The sequence below is a fragment of the Nyctibius grandis genome, chromosome 3 (assembly GCF_013368605.1).
Source record: "Nyctibius grandis isolate bNycGra1 chromosome 3, bNycGra1.pri, whole genome shotgun sequence".
Classification (NCBI taxonomy): Eukaryota; Metazoa; Chordata; class Aves; order Nyctibiiformes; family Nyctibiidae; genus Nyctibius; species Nyctibius grandis.
In genome coordinates this window covers 75379093-75400444 of record NC_090660.1, presented here as the reverse complement: position 1 = coordinate 75400444, position 21352 = coordinate 75379093, and the positions used below count along the sequence as shown (strand labels likewise).

At 37.4% G+C, this 21352-nt stretch overlaps 1 protein-coding gene across 1 annotated transcript in view; it reads right to left on the bottom strand.

Moving 5' to 3' along the window:
- Positions 1–234: 234 nt before the first annotated feature.
- C3H8orf34 (chromosome 3 C8orf34 homolog) overlaps positions 235–21352 on the bottom strand; it is a 193757-nt gene continuing 172639 nt past the window's right edge. The window contains exons 11-13 of the mRNA XM_068396838.1: positions 10757–10877; positions 5658–6151; positions 235–345 (exon numbers count right to left, since the gene is read on the bottom strand). Of these exons, the coding sequence (XP_068252939.1) occupies positions 235–345; positions 5658–6151; positions 10757–10877 (726 nt within the window). The remainder of the gene's footprint in view (positions 346–5657; positions 6152–10756; positions 10878–21352) is intronic.

The following is a 21352-nucleotide window of genomic DNA, read 5'->3' as shown; positions in this document are numbered from 1 at the left end:
AGGACAAATTGTTTCACTTAGCTGAGTAAACTGTGGTCTGTGATCATTTTGTCATTGTTCAGTGACTGTAGGAAAGCTTATGTAAATCAATCCTATAAAGTTCAGCCCTTAAACAAATGAGTAATTGGTACTTATGGGAAAAGCTTCTGGGAGCAGGCATGACACCTTCACAGGATTTGAAGATATGAAAAAGATAAGTTAGAAGTTTGAGGGGTTTTGACATATTATCTGGTCCTAACAAATATACTTACATTTATCTTGGTCAGCTTCTACTCCTTCACTTTCGATGTCACTCGGCAATATCCAAGGTTGATGAGCAAGCTGAAGCTGTTGTAAGAATTCATCCTGCCATAAACAGATCTAGTTTAGATAAAATGACAGAGAATGGTTCTACATAAATGCAGACTGTAGCAAACACTCTAGCCTCAATTAACTAGAGGAGAAAGCCTTTAATTAAAAAAACTATCGTGCTCTGAAATAAAACCAGAATGTAGAGGATATGCAGGCTCCTTAGAATTCTTTTAATTTAATTCTTATTTATTCATCTATTCTGAAAAAAAAAAGGTCTCTTTAGCTATCTATCTGCAATAGCCACAGATATACACATACCCATCTTAGAAATGCAGCAACATAGAATAAAATCGTAATGCAGATATTCCATCTGCCCCTGCAGTTTTCGGACTATGCCTAGATATGTCATGCACAATTTGCTTAAGTAAGGCTTTGATTTGTCAGAACTTTCACTGTCTCCAATCTAGTAAGAACAAGGACCTGAAACTTGATTTAGAACCATGGTTTTATTGGAGAAGGAGAAAGCGTAGGAAGAAAAAATGCTATGAAAACTTTTTTCTCCAAGATACCATAAAACTCTAAGCATCAAAATATAAATGTTTTACACAGTTAAAAATCCATACACAGCTGACTATATGCTTTCTAAAATGTTTTACAGTTGCGTCCTGTTTTATATAATGTACATATGTATGTATATAAAAATATTTTTCCATACACACACACACATATGTATGTGAGCACGTACACACACAGACATATAAAATACTTTGACAGGTTCCTTTGCAATATTCAAGGTGAGAGATGAGACTGGAATGCATAATTTTATTTTCAAAAGCAGTTCAAACACACAAGTCTAGTCTCTAAAAGAGAACTGAAACATTGACCAGATATCATAAAATTACTGGCCAGATTCTTCTAAGTACCTGAAAAAAAAAGGGGGTAATAGCTCTGCCTTCTTTTACACCATCTGAAAAACAGAATCTACATATTCAAAGTTAAATTGTATTGCACAGCGCTACAGCATAATTTTTATTATTAGGCTATCTGGTTTAAAAACAGAAACCAGGCTTGTTTAAATCAGTTCTTGGAGACCAAAGGCTGTTCAATCAAGATCTAACTCACTGGGAGTAAATTATTACTTCTGTTAGTAATCCATTTAAAAATCCACAAAGACTGCTGCAATGGCCCAGCACTGAGCTCAGGCAGGAGCTCCAGGCCTTACGCATGTATTGCCATTTCAAATATGCTCAGTGTTCGAGAAGGTTGCTGACTACAGCACTGAACCAGGCAAAGTCTTTTGGTTCACGGAACAGGATTCTCTCAGTAGGAGTGAGTGGCTCTCACACTGATCAGCATAGTTTTTAATCTTCCAAAAACACAGAGCAAAGAACTGATCCAGGCAGCAGAACAGAATTGAAGTATCTATCTGACCAAAAAGAGAGTCCTTATCACATCAAGTTATGCTCTATACTCCAGTAAGTAGGATGAAAACTTGTGTTAATCAATGCTATATTCAATTAAGCTGAAATTTCCCACTGTTAACAATGACAGACCAATAAAGATTACCGAATACCACTTTAACCTATCTGGATAAATAGTGATTGTAGAATTCCAAGTGTTCAGAAAATGAAATGGCAAACAAGGGAGTCGGTAGGATTTTCATCTCAGCAGCTATTGATAACTATCACAGAATTGTGTCACTTTAATGGAATCCATCCTAAAGAGATAAGCAGGATTCAACATTCCTTTGTCAATTTACACAAAACACCAAAGGATAAAGTAAATGCATAAAAGTATCTCTGCCAAAGGATTTGGAACCCTGATTTATTAGTTTTATAGAGATAATAAAACTATTTCTCTAGGTAGCATTTCTTTGCTATAATTCAATTCAGCCTTGAACAGAGCTGATAATAAAACACACCTGTTAGAACTTTGTAATATTATGTGTGCCAAGAGGCAGAAACTCATCCACAAAATCTCAGATCATTGTAAGTCTTGAGCATTAAAAAAACCCCAAACATTCTTAACAGCTCATATGTTAAGTACTTGCCAAATTATTTAAGATTTGTGCTGTAACAAGATTAAGCCACCCTGAGCTACAGCATGAACTTTACCAAAAGTTAAGAACAACTCTGAATTGTATTTATGAGTAATATTTTTGTATTTTAGACTTTCTATGTTACTTAGAAACACATCACAAGCTAGGAAGCATACATAAGGCATTGAGAGATATGTTCAAATTCCCGATAAATAAACAAGTGACAGCACACAGTGTAAACCCATGCAGATTCTGAATTTTTAATTCAAGCTCCTTATGGTAAAACATGTTCCTGGTAGCCAGTAGTCACATCCTTTTCAACTCACTTATTCTCATCAAATATGTATCAACTTTGTACTGGTTAATTCCATTAACACCACCTAAGAGTAAGGAAGCAGAATTATTTGCAAAATCTTATCATAGTATCTTCTATATGACTGGCAATATAACCACAATGTATTCACATCTAGTGGAAACTCCCAGTTCACACCGTAAGGCTAAGAAGAATAAAGGCAATTTCCCTTCTTTTATTTTACTGTTTTTATACAGGAAGAGTATACAAAACCTACAGTGAAAGTTGCAAAATAATTTACAGTACCAGCCTTGAGTTTTACATGTTTGTGATCTGCAAAAATACAAAGTCAGAACTTTGTTGTTCTTCTCCTACCCCAGGCCACCTTTGACTTTTTAAAATTTGTCTCCATGATCAGAGAGAAGCTGTGACAAAAGAGAATGAAATCACATGGCCACAAATAGGAGAACACCTCTAACATGGCAAAAAATGTCACTGAACAGAGGTAATTCCTGGGTGTGTTCTGTCTAAACCCACTTCTCTAAGTGACCAGGAACTTCAGTGGGCAAAGATAGCTTAAAAGAGCTCCCAAAGCTTCTAGTATAACACTCCAAAGATGGGGCTGGGAGTAGCAGATTGGCCAGACCTCCATCAGCTACCTTCTGACATCTGAGGGCCTTTACGGCTTGGCAGAGGAAGGTCTTCAGTATGAAAGTGTCATATTAGCAGTTTTCCCTTTGGAAGCAGAGCTAGTCCCAAGACGAGTTTCCATTAAGTCAAAGGTCACTTGTGCATGTCAGGAAAGGATAAATAGGGTTTGAGCTGGGTCACTAGCAGCCAACATACCATTGTACCCAGTGAGCAAAGAGAAAGAAAAGAATTCGTCACTTCTAGAGCGGATTATAACAGAGGATAAGAACCTGCATAGAAATGCTGAGATTTAACACCAGCTTTACAGTGGCCCTGCTGGATGAAACTGGACATGCTATTCTAACTGTAAAACAGGGTAATAATATTGCTCATTTCTTAAAGTTCTTGAGACATATATATACATATATTGAAAGTATAACAGGACACACTGTAAGAGCTATCAGCAAAGCTTGGGATTCAGCAAACAGAAGTAACAAGTCACAGCAAATGAAATGGGACTCATGGTTATTATTACTGTAACTACAGAAAGGCTGTGGAAGGAAGCATTTTTGATTGCTTGCCTTGTTACAGGAAAGATCAGAAGTGATGGACAGACTGGATGTCCCTTGGTGGAGATGCAGTGCTCATTACATGGCAGTTTCAGAAGTCTATACAATAATTCTAGTTGGCATTACATGACTATGTATCAGTTAAGAACAAGACTGCTTAAAAAGAAAGAAAGAAAAAGAGGAGTAAAGCGTTTAGTGGAAAACAATTAAACCCTTCATTTATTCTGAACATTTTTAGTTAAAATTGAATTTCAATTCTCTTTTTCTGGTATGTGAGAAAATTCCAACACACAAACACACCCACTCCTCAAAAGAGGAGACAAAGGGGTTTTTGTCTGTCAAAAAAGAAATTTGTTACAATTACATATTTTTTTTCCATACATTTTTTCCATATTTTTTTTTCTGGTTTGAAAATATCTCAACTGTCAGCGAAGACACTTTCAACAGAACTGTAGTCACCTTCAGTTCCCATGTCTTTAAGTTGGATATGCAATTCTATGGGAAGAAGTAGCTCAAGTGATGGGATTAGTGCACTGCCATTCAAACACCAAAATGAGGATTTTCTTTCACCACCAAATTTAAGTAAGATTTCCTCCACAAATTCTTTAGCACTAGAGTTATCTGTGCCTCATTTCCTTTTTTTTTCATAATAAGTAATGGAGGCCATATACTTAATTGCAAGATAGTATATACTAAGTATCAAATCTCTAATTTTCCTACAAGCGTCTTTAAGCAATATTATTATAAACAACATTCTTAATTTTTTTTTAACAGTCATTAGACTGATAATACATTGTGCCAAGTGTCACAGCTAACAGATTTTTATAACAAATGATACTTCTCAGAAACAAGTATCTAATGGTATGATTTTTTTTTTTCAGTCTTGGAAAAAAGCTCTTCAGGCTTTGACAAATGGATTACAAAGAGATTGGTAATAAATGGTGGGAACTGACTTATTCCACCATCAAAAAATTAGCAATCTAGACGTTTAAGTCCTTCTTAAGTCAGTATAGAAGGACTGGCATTTCCTGAGAAAAAACTCACCTTTGTAAGGCATGTATCTGAGATAGACAGCAGGGCTATTCTTTCACAGGTGCTTTTATTTCCACTGCCTACACACTAAAGTTATCTTTAAGGCAGCTAAGGCTAGCAGAGGAGAATCCCACTCAAAATTTACAAGGTACTTGTAAAACTTTGTGTTTTGTTTTGTTTTAAACAAAGACTAATCCTGTAAAAGCCATTCATATGGGACAGGAAGTTTTTGTGCTGTGAATCAGCCTACTTAACACGCACATAGCACTATTCAGTGATTCAATGATGTTGGACATTTTCTCATTGCAGGTCAGTTTTGCGTTTCAGAAAATTTTCCATTCAGCGGTGCCTAACTGATCATTCCAATGTGTCCAAAAAATGAAAGAAAAAGCAGACCAAGGAAATATTATGCACTGCCAGTGCGGCAGGAAAAAATACCCTGGAATCATAAAGATAAGATAAAGTTGTGTTTAATATTCCAGAGGTACACACCTCTTAGAAGTAAGTAAGGCTAATAAAACTCCTATGCATCATGCAGGCAAAACCCTACAGAGCTCATAGAAAATTTGGGGGGGCATGAGTATTTCAGTATGATTTCCGTAATAATCTTGACATTCTCTAATCCGTACCTCTCAAAGCTGAGCAGTATTTTCCTTGCTAATTTTCTCATCATTATATTTCAAGTTCTTTTCCGAGTAGTAAGTTACATTAGGTATACCAATGTTACTTCAACATAAAACACAATCTAATCTTCACGTTATAGCAGCTCTTAAACATAGCAAAAACATTAAATTGAAAATCTTACTTCTGATAAACTGCTTCTCTGAGTAGTGACAGTTCCAACAATGTCTCCACTCATTTGCACAGAGAGCCCTGAAGCAGCGCTGAGGGTCCTCCCCATTTGGCTCTTAGATGTCAAAGATCTGCTTCTTTGCATACTAATGATGCCTTCCCTATTTCCTTGGTTGCTAGGGGTAAGAGGCCGTGACAGCAAGCTATTCGGTGTCACAGGTCTGCTCCCCGGAGTTGATGGCCTGTTGGTTTGTGTAGCAGGCGTTGGAGGCCTACTGTTTGTGACACTGGAGACCTGTGTTCTGCTGTTAGTGGGCAGCGGTGGTGATTTGTTTCCTTGGAGCTGAATATTCTTCCCCATCTGAGCTGGTATCTGAGGCCTCGGATTTTGGCCCTGTGTGGCTTGAATATTGCCTTGAAGGTCAGATGTAACTAAACTATGATGCTGGATACTAGGGCTTCTTGATAGCCTTGCTTCTTCCCATAGTGCTAGGTCCTTCTCAATATCTGTGCACACACACACAAACAAAAAAGAAAAGAAAGAAAGAAACTCACTTTCTGTTTCTCTCTGGTTTAAAACTCTTATTGATTTTCTGCAATGTAAGTGACAACCGGAAGCTGTGCAGAGAAAATCTAGTTACCCTTAAAATATAAGGCATCGCAATTAACAGTTCAAAAGTTTGACAATCATTTCCTCAGAGTTTATTTGCATTTGATTTACTGCAAACACAGCTATCCTCCAGAAATGAAATACTACCACTTCATTGAACGTTAATACAACCTATAAAAAACCCTCTCATTTCTTCGAGTCATATTTCTGTGGCTTTTGCACAGTTTCTCATTAGTATCAAACCAAGATGGAGCAGTGAGCTAAACTTGCCATCCTCAGCTGCAGTGAAGGACAATCCCAAACCGGTTCAAGGCAAGACTTCTGCTTTTGGTCTTGCTGTCTATTGCCCAACCAAAACTCTGGGGGAAATGACCCTTGAACTCTGGCCCATCTAGATCTGTGATCCTGTTTGAGTCTGAATTTTGTGCTCTGGCCTGTCGTCAGTGCCACAGCACGTGATGAGGTCACCAATACCTAGAATCCAAGCAGAAAAAGTGGCCACCATTGGTGGTCCAGTTCCTACCCCTCACACAGCCATAAGGAATAAGATCCTGTTTAAAAACAGAACAGATCGGAGTAGTGATGAAAAGTGTCTTCTGAATTAATTTAAATCATATTAATGCTTCTAATTAATTAAATCAGATACATCCAAAAAAGTTAGGTAAGGGTAGCCAGAACTTAGGTTAGCATCACTAACATACTGAAAGTCCTTGCAAGTAAAAATGTCAAGCTTAAGGAACAGTTTACTCAAGTTTATTTTATATTGCACAGTTGTTATGAATTTTCACTCTCACTGGCATGTACTCTACTGTAACTTGGTTTTGATAGGGACAGTTGGTGCCATTTCCCATTAAACTGTGTAAGTCACAGTCCTAGAAGCTCAGCAAGGCTCTACTGATTTAAACACCTGTTTCAATAACAATAATTTCAGGTTCTAAAAGTCCTAAAAGAAACAGATTCTAAAATGTATATTGGAAAATCAGATTTTCTTTCACTTGTGTTTAACAGTAGGTATAAAAGGAATGCTGTTTTAAAATAATTAAAGATGTGCCACCTTTAATATTAACATTTAATAATAACAACTTGAAAACAGGAAAATAAGCTATGTCAATGTCATGTTCCTAGTCTAACACAAGATATTCCACACATTTCAAATACTATTACTAGAAAAGCTGGTAAAACTGAAATAGTTGTGAAAGCCTCAGATAAAAGTGTCTCTCAACTGTTTAACGATTAAATGTTTTGCTGCTAGCAAATTTCAAAACATATTGTTTCTAGCACACAGTTAAGAATATTTCTAATTGCTACCTTGCTGACCCTTAACATTAATTATTTTCATTTTTAAATAATTATGTCTTGAAGTACCCTTCCATTATGCTTTTAAAAAAATCAAAACACATCACTTTGGAACTTGTAAGATGACTGGCAAAAATTCAGGGGCCAATAAATGACAATGTAACCCGATTTAAACCAAATAAGGAACATGTTCTTTTAAAGATTCAGCTTAGCCTATGTCTTTGCAAAATTACAGACCTCTAACTTCCCCATGATGATTCAGTATGCTAAGAAATCATCTGAATATTGAATGATTTAAGAAGACTTAAATATACATTTTATTCTGGCTCATGTTTCCTTAATTCCATATAGTAATCAAGCCTCCAGATAAACCAATTATTCTAATCATTTCTCCACATATAATTAACATGTTTCCATAGTGTACTTATTCAGTTTTATTTAGCATACATCATTTTTTTTTATTTTCTTTCAGTATCAGCTTTTCAACCAGAAAGAAAAGAAAAAAACCAAAAATCACACATTGCCATCTTTACAGTATTATCTGATCTGTAGTAAATACCAGAATGGAATTATGACTTAGGATTTTTCAAATCCCTTGTCAATGTCATTTAAAGGAAAATAAAATGCAGGCAACAGAGCAACACAAAGGCATTTTACTTTCATATCAGAAATACCAGAATAAGGATATGATTCATAATGCGCTTACAAACTGTTTATGAATTTAACAGTTCTTCTTGTGATAAAATATATTCCAGAAGTATCCAGTGACCACAGAATCAGTATAACAAAACAAACTGGCAAGATACTGGAATTAACTACCAAAAAAAAATTTCTCCGCTTGTGTGTGATATAAAGCAGCCATAGTAACATAAGAGACTGGATCTCAGACAAAAGTATTACTGAGCCATATGTAGAGAAGGAAAAGAAAACTGATTGTTTCAATATCTGATTTTTAAAAACACTGCTTTCAAATATCAAGTTACTGAGGCAGTTGCTGGCAGTTGGCGCTAGTCCCTAATTTAGCCACAGGGACTTACTTGTGCCTAATGTTAGGAGTGAGTTTTATCCAGCATGTAGTCCATAAAAGAAAGCCAGTCTCCTTAAGAAGGTGTATCTGAGACAGGGGACCACATTTTGTCATTACACGAGTAATCCAAGTCATAGTTCAGGCATCTAAATGACTGGATAGAATTAATAGGTTCCACTGCACTTGGTAAGAGAACGGAAACCAGGAGACTTGCTGATATCAGTGACACTTGAACTTTTGCAAATGTATGAGACAAATAAAGCTAAGCAAAAACACAGCATTATTATCTGAGGTCCTCTGAGATGATTCTTCATGGAAATTATGCTATGACTGTCTGTGAGGGGAATAATTGTCTCAAGCAGCATTGGTGTTATAATAGGAAATGAATTATTAGGAATACAAGAGTCCAATGTCTAATAATTGGGCCGTTTTCTTGTGAATTTCTCAGGCAGACAAAAACTACTGAATGGTAAAATGACTGAACCCCATGATACAGCACTACTGAAAGAACGGGCCTAAAGCCAAATGACAACAGCAGCACTGATGTGAGAGAGAAGACCTTGTAGGTCACACAACAGCAGACTGAATCTTGGAGACTAAGTGAATGTAGCTAGTTAGCTTACGGTCAATTAAGTATTTAAAATTCCATATTCTATTGAATATGGTAGTTATTACTGTCAGCTTTGTCAAGGGAGATCTAAAGGAACTGCATGTTTCAGAGCATACTGCATATGAGAACAGCTTGTACAACCATGGTAGTGTAACCAGTTAGGACATAAATCAAAGTAGGGACATCTTCATCAGATCCCTCCTGAGTGACAACTGCAGCAACACAAGGGAAGGCAAGTGCTACCTCAGTGGCAGAGGCCCCTGGGGCACTCAGGTCACTGCTATGGCACAGAAACCTGATGACCACAGCTCGGCCTTGCTGGTCTCCTGGTTCCCACTAGATGTTCCTGGCAGTTTCAGCTTGGAGGGCTTACAGTTTTTCAGTCTAGTTTGGCAGTGGCTACATCTCTAATAGCTACAGTGACTTGAACCTGTCAAAAAAAATTGAATGACAGTATCTCTGTTGTCAGAAACAAAATCCATTTAAAATATCTTCATCTGCAGACATCATAATTTTTAGTTCTTGTTCCATTACAAGCAAAAACTTTTTTCTAAAGAGCTTCCCTCACTGTGCTCATAGCTTTGTCTTCTGCCTTGACTTCAGCTGCAACAGCCCCTAGACAGAAGTACAACAGCTGTACCTCTCTCTAAAGAGGATACAGAGCCCAAGCCTTTCACACCAGTATTACTGGTAGGATAAATGTCCAAAGACTTTTAGAAAATCACACTGAAGGTGGTAAGTTCTCTGCCTCACTCTCTGAATGACTTAAAAGAAGGGTCAGATAAATTTCATTTCTCCCTCCAGCTTACGTACACAGTTTTTATGTTTCCGTTCTGCATTACTTTTCATATAGAGTTGACCCTTGAAGCTCAGCTTTCACCATATGACAAATAGCATGCATAATATAGGACTACCATGCTACAGGTCTATGTCATACCTTATAACTAAAGCTGAAGCTAACAAAATATTGATTACAAAGAACAACAAATTGCAAACTATATCCTAGGATATTCCTTCCTCATTAATTTTTATAGACCTCTGCAACATATTTTCACTAAAAAAAAAAAGGGGTTTTGTTTGACATTTTAGAAATGCTTACCCCATCAAAGATGTTGCAGATGTTCCACTGCATGCAAGTTAACAGACTTCACTTAGCCAGAAGTCTCATGAACGAGGTGGGCTTTTCCTGCAAAGCAATCTATTGTCAAGCTAAAGGTCCACTGCAGCCTCTTCTAAAGACTACTTAACTGGAGGTGAAGCGTCAGTACCTCCTTATTTCATAAGTTTTGGTGAAATGTGAAAACAACAAAAAAGTTGCATTATTAGTCTGTCAGGCTGCAGAATATTTAACACAGTTCAATTACTGTAATTACAGCAAAGTTCATGACATCTACAAACACAACAATAATTGTGCTGTTTGTCTTCAATGAAGAAAAAGGGAAGTTCAAAGTTTTAACCTGTTTTCATCAGCACTTGAAATGGATAATTCTTTCCTTTGTCTAAAATATTGGCAGAGCTAGCTGGGTGAGTACTGCTCGGCGTTTTATGATCCCTTGCTACCATACATACCAGCTAGGTGTTTTTCCATGGTCTGAAGTTCTTTTGCTGCTAAGGAGTCATTTAAGAGTTTCTGCCTTGGGGAACCTCCAGGTCTGACGCCCATGGCATCCAGTGTCCAAACTGTCTGAGACTTACACAGATAAAAAGAAAAGGGAATACTTTTAATCTAGTTTCACATTTACACGTGAAACAATAAAAAAATTGATGTCCTCATTCAGAATAGTGAATCTGGTGCTTTTTATGTAGAATATATAACACTTTATGCAAAGTGTTTATTTGCATACAAGACGTACTTTATTACGTCTTACCTTAAATAACATATATAGTAGACATTACTTAAAATCAACAGTTCTTAAGTAATTCAAATATATACCTTCACACAAGCTCTTGTTCCATGCTGAGACATCATAACAGGACAAATTCTTCAACGATTTACATTCTGTGCAGTTCCAGTTACTTAGCAGGGGTTGCACTTACTCTAAATTACCATAACATTTGGCACCACATCTCTGCAAAGCAGCACTTCTGGGAATATCACAGAATTTCCTAATCAAAATTGCCAGTGCTGTTTTATCACTGCAAGAAGTATTTCTTTCAGGAACAGCAACTAAGTCATCAGGGCAACATAGCAGTTTGGAAGGGATGCCAGCAAACAGACCACCTCCCCAGTCACTTCACTATCGAACACTGTGGTATTCAAAATTATCTCAATTTTCTGGAACTCACTCAACACAGTTTCAAGAAATGATTTTAAAATATACTATGAGGTAAACTTGCTAAGTTTTTTAATACTTATTTGAAATATACAAAAAATACATGACCGAGTATGAAAGACTTGATCATAAAAACAACAAACAAAAACATTAATTAAAGCATTCTTAACAGTCTATCTGAAATAAATTCCACATTATTACCTCACCAAAACATTTCATCTGTAGTCAAGGGTGTTTTGCTGTTTTCCCAGGTTTCCTAAAGAAACAAGGCTTATGCAATGGTCTCATTGTCATTCACCTCTTACCAATTTTTTAATCTTTCGGTAAATGTCAAAAAAATTTAGAGAGAGGTCACGGTTTCAAAGACATTAAGCTGATGTAATTTCAGGGAGAAGAATGACTGAGCAGAGGAGGGAGACCCAAACTGGTGACACCATTCACAGAAGGCACACAGGGCTCCGCTGCTCCGCAGGCTGCCAGGCTGGAACTGTATCACCGGCAGACACGTGGGTTGCTGCAGCACGTGATGGTACTTTTCTGGCTGGACTCTCATGTCATAGGGAAAGGTGTACCACAGTTCAAAGGATGAACATGAAAACACAGGTTTGTTATCATCTCTGTTCAAAAAAAAATTGCTTTAACCATAAACACTAAATAAAACATTGTAGCTGCCTTCCCTTTTAGAAAAGTAAGCATAACTCTACAGAAGTAAAATGTTATATGGGATATATTTTGCACCATTTTTAGTCTGTTCCAAATAAATGCTGCCTTGTATGCAAGCAATCATTGTGAACCATGTATCTTTAAAATATGTTAATACAGTTTCATATTTATAAAGCAACAGCTATACTGTAATGCTGCACATTCATACATGAAAAACCCTAGTCATATTTACCAGCATACAAAGTAGTTCGAAGCTGCAGATAATTCTGTTGTTATTAACTCACAACATTTTTAGAATACTAATGACCTTTTTCGATTTGCCAATTGTTTTTTACACTAGTTCTGCTTTGGTTAAAGTTACCCATATTTAATCCCAGGGAAATACACAGGAACAGCTGAATAAAACACTAAGTTACTCAGAAGTGGAACTGATCTTGTAAACACATTTATTTCAGACATATCACTAGACCTGATTCACCTGTTCCCCCAAGAGATTTTGAGCATTTGTCACTTCAGCCCTCATCGTGAATTCTCCATTCAAATCATAATCTGGCTTGTTGAGGTCACTACAGAATACTAATCTGTATTAAATTTCTCACATCTCTAAATATTTATTTCTAATAGATTTTAGTTACCCAATATCTATCTCTAGATGGAAGAATATTTTAGTCTTTGAACAATTCCTCTGAAATAAATTAAACTAAATAAGAGAAAGGGGGAATAGAGCCTGTAACAAAACTCTAATACTTTAATTTTCAATCTGTTTTTCAATATACTCTTGTCCCCAGATTTTTATGGTGGCAAAAGGCCATTTCTATATACCTTTTATAGTGTATATTTTCATAAGGGGGGGAAAAACAGCAGGATTTCAATAATGACTATGGGGGAAAAAATCCACAAGGTTATAAGGATGAATCCTTTTTGAATATACAATTTCATGGACAAATACCACTCTGACGAAATACAGAATAAAAACTAGTCAGTGGTCTACGGTAATACTTGAAGACCACACTGCTCTTCTAGTACTCTTAACTCTGACTATCCAAGTTTATAATGAGCAAATTATTATGGGTTTTCAATAACTTCCTAACCTCCTAAAAACACAGACTTCCAAATGTTAGCCTGGTGAGAGGGTTTTACTCTCCATCTTCTATTTTCTGGAGATGAAATGGAGTTCTCTTTCTCTTCTACAAACCTCTACTGTTTCTACTCACATTCTGCCTTTTCCTCTACTGTATGTTACAAACAGTAAAGCCAAAGGTAATCTCTCTCATCACTGGTTCCCTGAACTTCTGGAAAATACCATAACTTACTGGGAATGCCACAGTGGAACAGAAATACTATTAAGGAGGTCATGAATAGGAATAAGAAAGTTTTCCAAGAACATTATATGTGCTTCAATCTACACAAGAATGTTAGTTTGACAGCATACATCTGTATAGCTTTTATCCCTAAATAGAAAACAGTGCAGATGTGAATGTCCTGATCCCACCATCGAGCTGACTTGACATGGGCTGTGTAATACCCGCTGACACCTGGGGAGTTCTACAGAGGTGCAACATTTCAGAACAGCTAAGGCCAAGAGGAAGACCTCCAAATTACCTACATCATCTGGAAATCAAGTACTTGTTAGAAAATAAATTACTCTTTTTTGCTGACCATAAAAAGTGTTAGTAAACAATGGAGCATTATATTTCTATGTCATTTTGGCCTGCTTCAGAATAAAACACCCAGGTACTCACATGCATGTCCATGCACACACGCAATCTCTTTTCAGGTGTGGGAACAGTCCCCACCTCACAAGAGAAAGAGCTTCTTCATTTTTAAAGACTATCTGAATTGCATGATCACAATGAAATGAGGAAAAGGAGGTAAAACCCAATTCATTAGTCAGTACCTGGCAAGCTGTGAATACATGCAATGCATTTTAATTGAACTTTTTCTTCTACATAGGTTTGCTAATCAAATGCAAATTTTATTGCTAACTTCAGGAGATAATACTGTAAGAAAGACAACCATGCTTAGCTTTCTATGTGTAACCTACTATTTATTTGCTTAATAGCTTAAATATCTTAAATAGACACATTTGACAGAGATCCCTCCAAATAAAAAAAAAAAATCCCCTTTATTGAACAATTTGTTTACAACTGTCCCTTCTGTTCTGCCCAAGCAGCTGGCAAGGATGGTTGTTATTCAGGCAGCGGAACTTTTTGTGCAATATTTTGTTTGAAGATTCTTCACACAACATGCATTTTCTGTAAGAGTTCACCAGATGTTTAATCTTTCCGCTTCCGTAGTCTGTTTAAGGACATAAGGTGAGCTAGTCAACATGGTTTTTTGGTACTGTAAAAATAATAAACCTTCTCAGAGCTCTGTTGCAATATTGGCAGCCACCTCTAATTCCCACCTTCCACATTAGGGCCTGTTCTAGTTGAAATGCCATGTAACTGAAATTACAAGCTTTTTGCTTCCCATGGCAGTCAGCCAGTACATTTTATGCTAAACCTTACACTAAAAAAATGGTAGTTTGAGTTAACTTACACATAGTTTTTCTGTTTACAGGCAAGAGGAAATATGCGGCCACCTGGGAGTCACACTTGTTTCAGTTTCTGAAATGTAACCAGAATACTTTTTTTCCAAGCTTCAGTCCTCTTTTATTTACTGTTATTCGGACTAATATTTTGAATATGTCATGCCCAAGAAACCAAAATTTTACAGGTAAAAACAAAGCACTCGTTGATTTTTTTTTTTTAACATATATTTTCTTAAAAGTCCAGAAAATTCTTTCAATTTAAAATACCATTTTAAAGGACTAAATATTTTCAAATAAGAGTATTTTCACTCCAGAAGACATCTGCCCATCTGTCTGCTCCATGAAAGGGTCTCCTTGGAAGCACTAACCACACACTACACGCGATGCCTGCCGGTGGGGCTGATGAACTGAACCTGTGAGGAGCAGGGGAGCCTTTCTGGAAGAAGTCCTTACCCCTCGAGGTCCGGGCAGGGAGACCGGGAAGCCTCACCACACATCGCAGGGGTCAGGCAGGCACCCAGGGGCGCTCAAGTTTTGCAATATGCAACATGGTATCGGCAAAAAGAAGACCAGCACGTACGAAGTGAAAAAAATTGTTAAGTACTTCAGGTGCTCTCCAAAGTAAAAGGGAATTTTAAAAGTAAGAAATAATTATTTTGCAGCTGTATGTACAAAACACTATGTCTATTTTATGGAATTTGCTTTACACAGGGGAGGTCTCAACCAAAGAGAGTCAAGGTATGTAATTCAAAATACTTGCTCAACTACTTGCGAGAAATATCACTTATTTCCCAAGAACCTTAGTATTATGTTCTTCTACTATCTTGTATTGTTAATTTAGCTAATAGTAATTAAACTTACACATTCACAGGGTTTTTTTGGACTAGCTGTGGAAGAGTTGCACTAATCTAATATTATCTGTTATTATCATTTTTACAAGAGATTTAAAATTCAAAGTTAAAATTTAAATGTTTAACTTTATGTGCCTAAATTTCCACATACAAAAGTCAACTTAGATTTGAGCACTTTTGAATCAGAACACACTAGTTTTGTGTGTATAATATAATTGAGAGCAACCCTGAGGAGAAGGACTTGGGAGTGATGGTTGATGAGAAGCTCAACATGAGCCGGCAATGTGCGCTTGCAGCCCAGAAGGCCAACTGTATCCTGGGCTGCATCAGAAGCAGCATGGCCAGCAGGTCAAGGGAGGTGATTCTGCCCCTTTACTCCGCTCTCGTGAGACCCCACCTGGAGCACTGCGTTCAGCTCTGGGGCCCCCAACTTAAGAAGGACATGGAGCTGTTGGAGCGAGTCCAGAGGAGGGCCATGAAGATGATCAGAGGGCTGGAGCACCTCTCCTATGAAGAGAGGCTGAGAGAGTTGGGGTTCTACAGCCTGGAGAAGAGAAGGCTCTGGGGAGACCTTAGAGCAGCCTTCCAGTACCTGATGGGGGCCTACAGGAAAGCGGGAGAGGGACTTTTTACAAGGGCAAGTAGTGACAGGACGAGGGGGAATGGTTTTAAACTGAAAGAGGGTAGATTTAGGTTAGATATTAGGAAGAAATTCTTTCCTGTGAGGGTAGTGAGACACTGGAACAGGTTGCCCAGAGAAGTTGTGGCTGCCCCCTCCCTGGCAGTGTTTAAGGCCAGGTTGGATGGGGCTTTGAGCAACCTGGTCTAGTGGAAAGGTGTCCCTGGCTATGGCAGGGGGGTTGGAAGTAGATGATCTTTAAGGTCGCTTCCAACCAAAACCATTCTATGATTCTATGATATATAAATACAACCTTTATAATTCAAACTACCTCACAGGCACACTGCTGTTGTTCCTGATGTGGCAGTGGAACCTTAACATACTTATTTTACTAACCTGCTAAATGCTAAACAGTGACTCCAATTCAGCGAATAATTTATAGATTTAGTTAAATGTTGAAGTTTGGGTGATTTAGAGCTGTTGATTATACTCAAACTTGTAGAAGTAATTAAGTTATTTCTCAGCATTGTTCCCAGGGAAAATAGTGGAAAAGCTAAGAAAATTTCTAAAAATTACAATTTAAATAATGTATCACCAGAATATAGCTATATTCAACATATATTGATAGCAAGAATTAAAAGCCTAATTTTTCATTGTGCATGAAACCTCAAGTCATTTCACAAATTGAATCACCATTAATAAATTTCTGTATTTATCATAGAAAAAACACGTGTGTATTCCTTCTAGGAAAGCAACAGAAAAGTTCCAAATCAGTAGGGAAAGCAGGAGAAAATTTATTTAAAACAAAACACCTTTATAAAACAATTCATTAGAGCATTTTTCCCACAGTAATAAAGAGTGAAAACTCAAGGCAAATTCATGCAGAAATGCCTTTTGCAGTTGGACAACTTTTTTTTCCACAATTTCTCTTACACTTGGATTGGTTTGCCTTACATGGATGATTTGCAAAGAAAAATATACTTTTCTATGGGCACATGCAAGGTGAACGAATGCAAAGATTCACATAAACAAAACAACAAGCATGGGTCCCGTTAGGTCCAGGTGGTAAATGAAGCAACTCAGAGGGAAGGCAAAGGCGACTCAATGTGAATTGCCCAATGCATGTGCCCTCTTTCCTTCTGTCAGTCACTGAAAATTTAGTAACTTCCCTTGATACCTTACCTTTCCGTTTCTGTCAGAACTCCAGCCCACCTATTTTTTTCCTAGTATCACTTCAGTGTTTTCTTCAACCTTGCTAGACAAATATTTATAAAACTCATTTACAGAAACATAAAGTAAAATAGGACTCTGAGTTCACCACACTGCAAAAATCTCAAAAAAAGCTTTGCATTCTGCCTAGCACTTTTTGTTACATTAAATGTTTGTCAGAAAATGAGCCCTGCAGTAAACTAGGATCCCTAAGGACATTTTGAATGTTTGCTTCCACTTTGAATCCTTGCAAAACACTTGGGAAGAGTGCTGATTCCTGTAAATACTTCAAACTGCTTTTTGTTGGCTTTACTCGATTATTGATTCAGTACTCTTTGTTTGGGATTGTGCAGCACTGAAAATGTAAGTTCTTGATTTTTCAAATATCAGCTCTTTTCGTGAAAAATAAAGCGTAGCAAAAGATTCTATTAAAAAAAAAGTTTAAAAGGAAAAGGCCTAATTACAAAAACTTCCAGATTCTTCAGAAATAGAACAGTAAATATATACAATGTTACAAGAAAATCATAATGTAACCATAGTATAAATTATGTGAACCATGTTATAGACACAGATGTTGCCTATCTCTTCTAAGTACTGGTATCCAGATTGCTTTAGTCTCCACATCAAAGAACTTACATGTGGACACTTATACACAGGACATGAAAAAAGAACCCACACAGCTCTTTAGAACAGATCCTTATGCATAATTCTTGCTGCTTTATCCCAGTTTTTCTCAAAACGCTTCTCCTCTGAAGGCTGAGGCACTTTTAAGGAAAATTTGTCAAATATACATGACTACAGAGATATTCATGATAATGATCCATTTAACTAGCAACAGACTCAAATTACCCTATTGGAATGCAGTACCAGTATTAAACATGGCACATCTTGAACCAGATCAGGAATTTTCACATGTAATAGGCACATTTGAGTGAATGCCATGACCCAATTTGTCCAACTCATGAGAAATGTCTGACCAACATCATATTTATTCCATTTTTCCCTCATCTTGTATCTCATATAATATCTCATAATATCTGAAAATCATTTCAAGTCACGAGAATGTATTTTGGTATCAATTCTGAAGTAATTTTACAGGTGTCTTTCTTACTGTTTTGAAGTATTTGTGGGAATCCGTTGCAAGAATGCATTTATCTTCACAGCCTTCCTATGAGGAACCTCAGATTTACCTCTGCATTTTATATGTCAAGACTGTCAAAGAATAAGTCTCACTGGAAGTTATTAGGAATAGATCTCTATCCCTTCAGAGCCCTAAAAGGCAACAACAACAGTTGGATCATTTTTTCTTTTTGAGGAGATACAGTTGCAGACAAAGATACCATGTTGGATAGCTGAATCTTATTCTGAATAACAAGCCATTTTAAAGAGATGAAAGTACACAATCAGCTAGCTACACACTATTTAAGCAAGTGCTTTAAGATACAAAACAAAAAAAAAAAAAAACAAAAGCAGATGAACTAACAGTTACTGGTTTATGGCTCCTTAGTAACTTAGGCAAAAGAATTTTCCAAGAGTTCAGGAAAGTGAATCCAGCTGCCTTTGCCCTAGGGAGAGGTTGGGTGGGCAGAGCAATAGCTGCAACTGCTCTTTTTGCCTTCTCTTTGCAGCACTGGCAATAACAACAATAGCCAGTGTGGCTTTCAGGGATTCAGCCCAGGCAACTTTGCTGCCTCTGGCAGCAGTTTACTGCTCCAGGCAACCTTACCTAGGCCTAGAACTAGCACAGCATTAAATGATACATGTACATATCATTTGTCCGCTCATAAGCATGCACACACAGAACATACATCTAAAAATACTCAGCTGAAGGCTGCACATTTCTGTAGCAACATTTTGCTAATAAACATAATGATCTTTTGTTTTTCTTGTATCTTTATTTTTCTGTGCAATTCAATTTATTTGTGCTCTTTTCCTATGCTACATGTCTGCAGAACTGATAAATCAAAGCTGGTAGCTGCAGGTCCAAATCAATAAGCAAAACGTGGGTTCAGGAACCACTGCAAAATTTATTATACCTCTCTGCTCATTGGTGTGAAGCAGAAAGGTGGCTTGAGAAAGAAGCTCAAAGCAATGGCAAATAAAGTTCTGCTCCTTACTCCTTTTGCCCAATATCCGCAAATGCTCTGTCAGGTTCTTGCACTCCAAGTTGTTAAAGAGCTTTAGGAATTGATCTGGAACTCCATATCTGCCAACTGCTTTGATAATTCTGGTTGGAAATACTATATGTCCAGCATTATTTGGCTTTATTAGTAGTACTCAATCAGCTGCCTGAAAGACTGCAGGATCAGTCTGCACTGTATTTTTTCTTTTTTATTTAATACTCTCCTTTTGTCCTTAGCTAACAAATACTGAGCCATTCTTTTCACTTTATCAACACTGTGCTATAAACCAGTGTTGCTATGGTTGAACAGGAATTAATGTGTCCTCTTCCAGTTGTCTAAAATTTTGCAAAAACAAACAACTATTGTCAAGTTATTTACCTTATGAAAAAAGCAGTCCCTTCTTTAACCTATATTCAAGTTCCTGATGCAATACAACTAGCGCCAAAATTCTGATTGTATAATTTGATACAAAAATCGGAGATCTCCAAACCCCCTTGCTTTCTAACTTTCCTCACTGAAGTGGGAAGCTAGGTGTGGCTGAGTAAGGAGTCCGAAAGAAAACTCAGTAACACCAGAATGTGTTATTAAGCAGGCATTCTTTATTGCAGCGCTGGGCAGCACTGGGGATTATCCACCATGAGTGCTCCACCGGTTTGGCAAATTTTCAGAGAATATATACCATAACGTTATACATAGTCATAGGATTTCCGAGAAGTCATTTACATAGCCATGAGATATGCAAATGTCCGTTCGCATGCGCAGTTGTTTTCCCTGGTGGTCGTCGGGGGGGTCTTTAGATGAAAGCTTGTAGTCTTCCTCACTGTGTTCGCTGATTGACCCCTGCTTCTGCGCAAACTCCGTCTGAGGATCACGTAGGCCACGTCCTTCAAGGTAGCTGTTGCAATTCCCTTATCTCATGCATCGCCCATCCTATGGCCCAGCCATCTGAAGTGAGACCATCCTGGAGCCTCCTTATCTTACAGTCATTACCACTTTTCAAATTGTAAAAACTTCCCTTTGTTTTGTATATCTATGTTAATCGAGTGTCTAAGGTATTTTCAACATCCCTTGCTCTTGGGGACCCCAACTGTTTCATTCCCCCCTTTACTTGTTACTTGTAAATTCTTTTACAAAGGTTCCAATTTTTCATATTTCATTATCTTAGGTAGGGTCCAAATTTTCACAGCTAATTTCTTCAATTTATACCTTAAAAGGCAATTTAAAGCTGAACACTAACAATATCAGAGGTGGTGTCAAAAACAGAAACACAATATAATCATTAACAGTCTCGAGTTAACTTTACGGATGTGGGTTTTGTGAGCTGGGATTTCCATGGTCCTTCGGGTGCCTTCTTGATTCTCAAGTAGTGGATCCAGGCAATGTGCTTCTCAAGCTTGACCGCAAAACTTGAAAAGGACTGCTCCATTTCTCTTCGAGAGGGTTACCTGAAATATTTTTAACATAAACCCAATTCCCAGGTTTAAACAAATGCACTGGTGACCGTAAACCATTCATAGGTTTCCTTTAAACTGGTCAGCATAAGTATATGGGTTTTCCACTACTGGATAGAAACCCTTAACTATCTAATTTATTGCTCGCAAATCCTGCACCCATCGATAAGTTTTGCCATCAGGTTTTTTAACAGGTAAAATAGGTGTGTTATGCTCTGAAGAGAGAAAGACATTAAGGCATAAACGAGATCAGATGCTGCCACTCAGACCGCTTTATTGAACGAGAGGGCAGAGAGAAAACAAAGCAATAGGAAAGGTAGGAAGTGAGAGGAGAAAACTAAGCAGGAGAGTGGAGAGAGCAGCAGGGTTAGTCACCACCACAGATCCAAGGGTGTGCCGTCGGTCCTCTTTCCTCGGTGGTGGGGGGGTATACAGACGAAGAA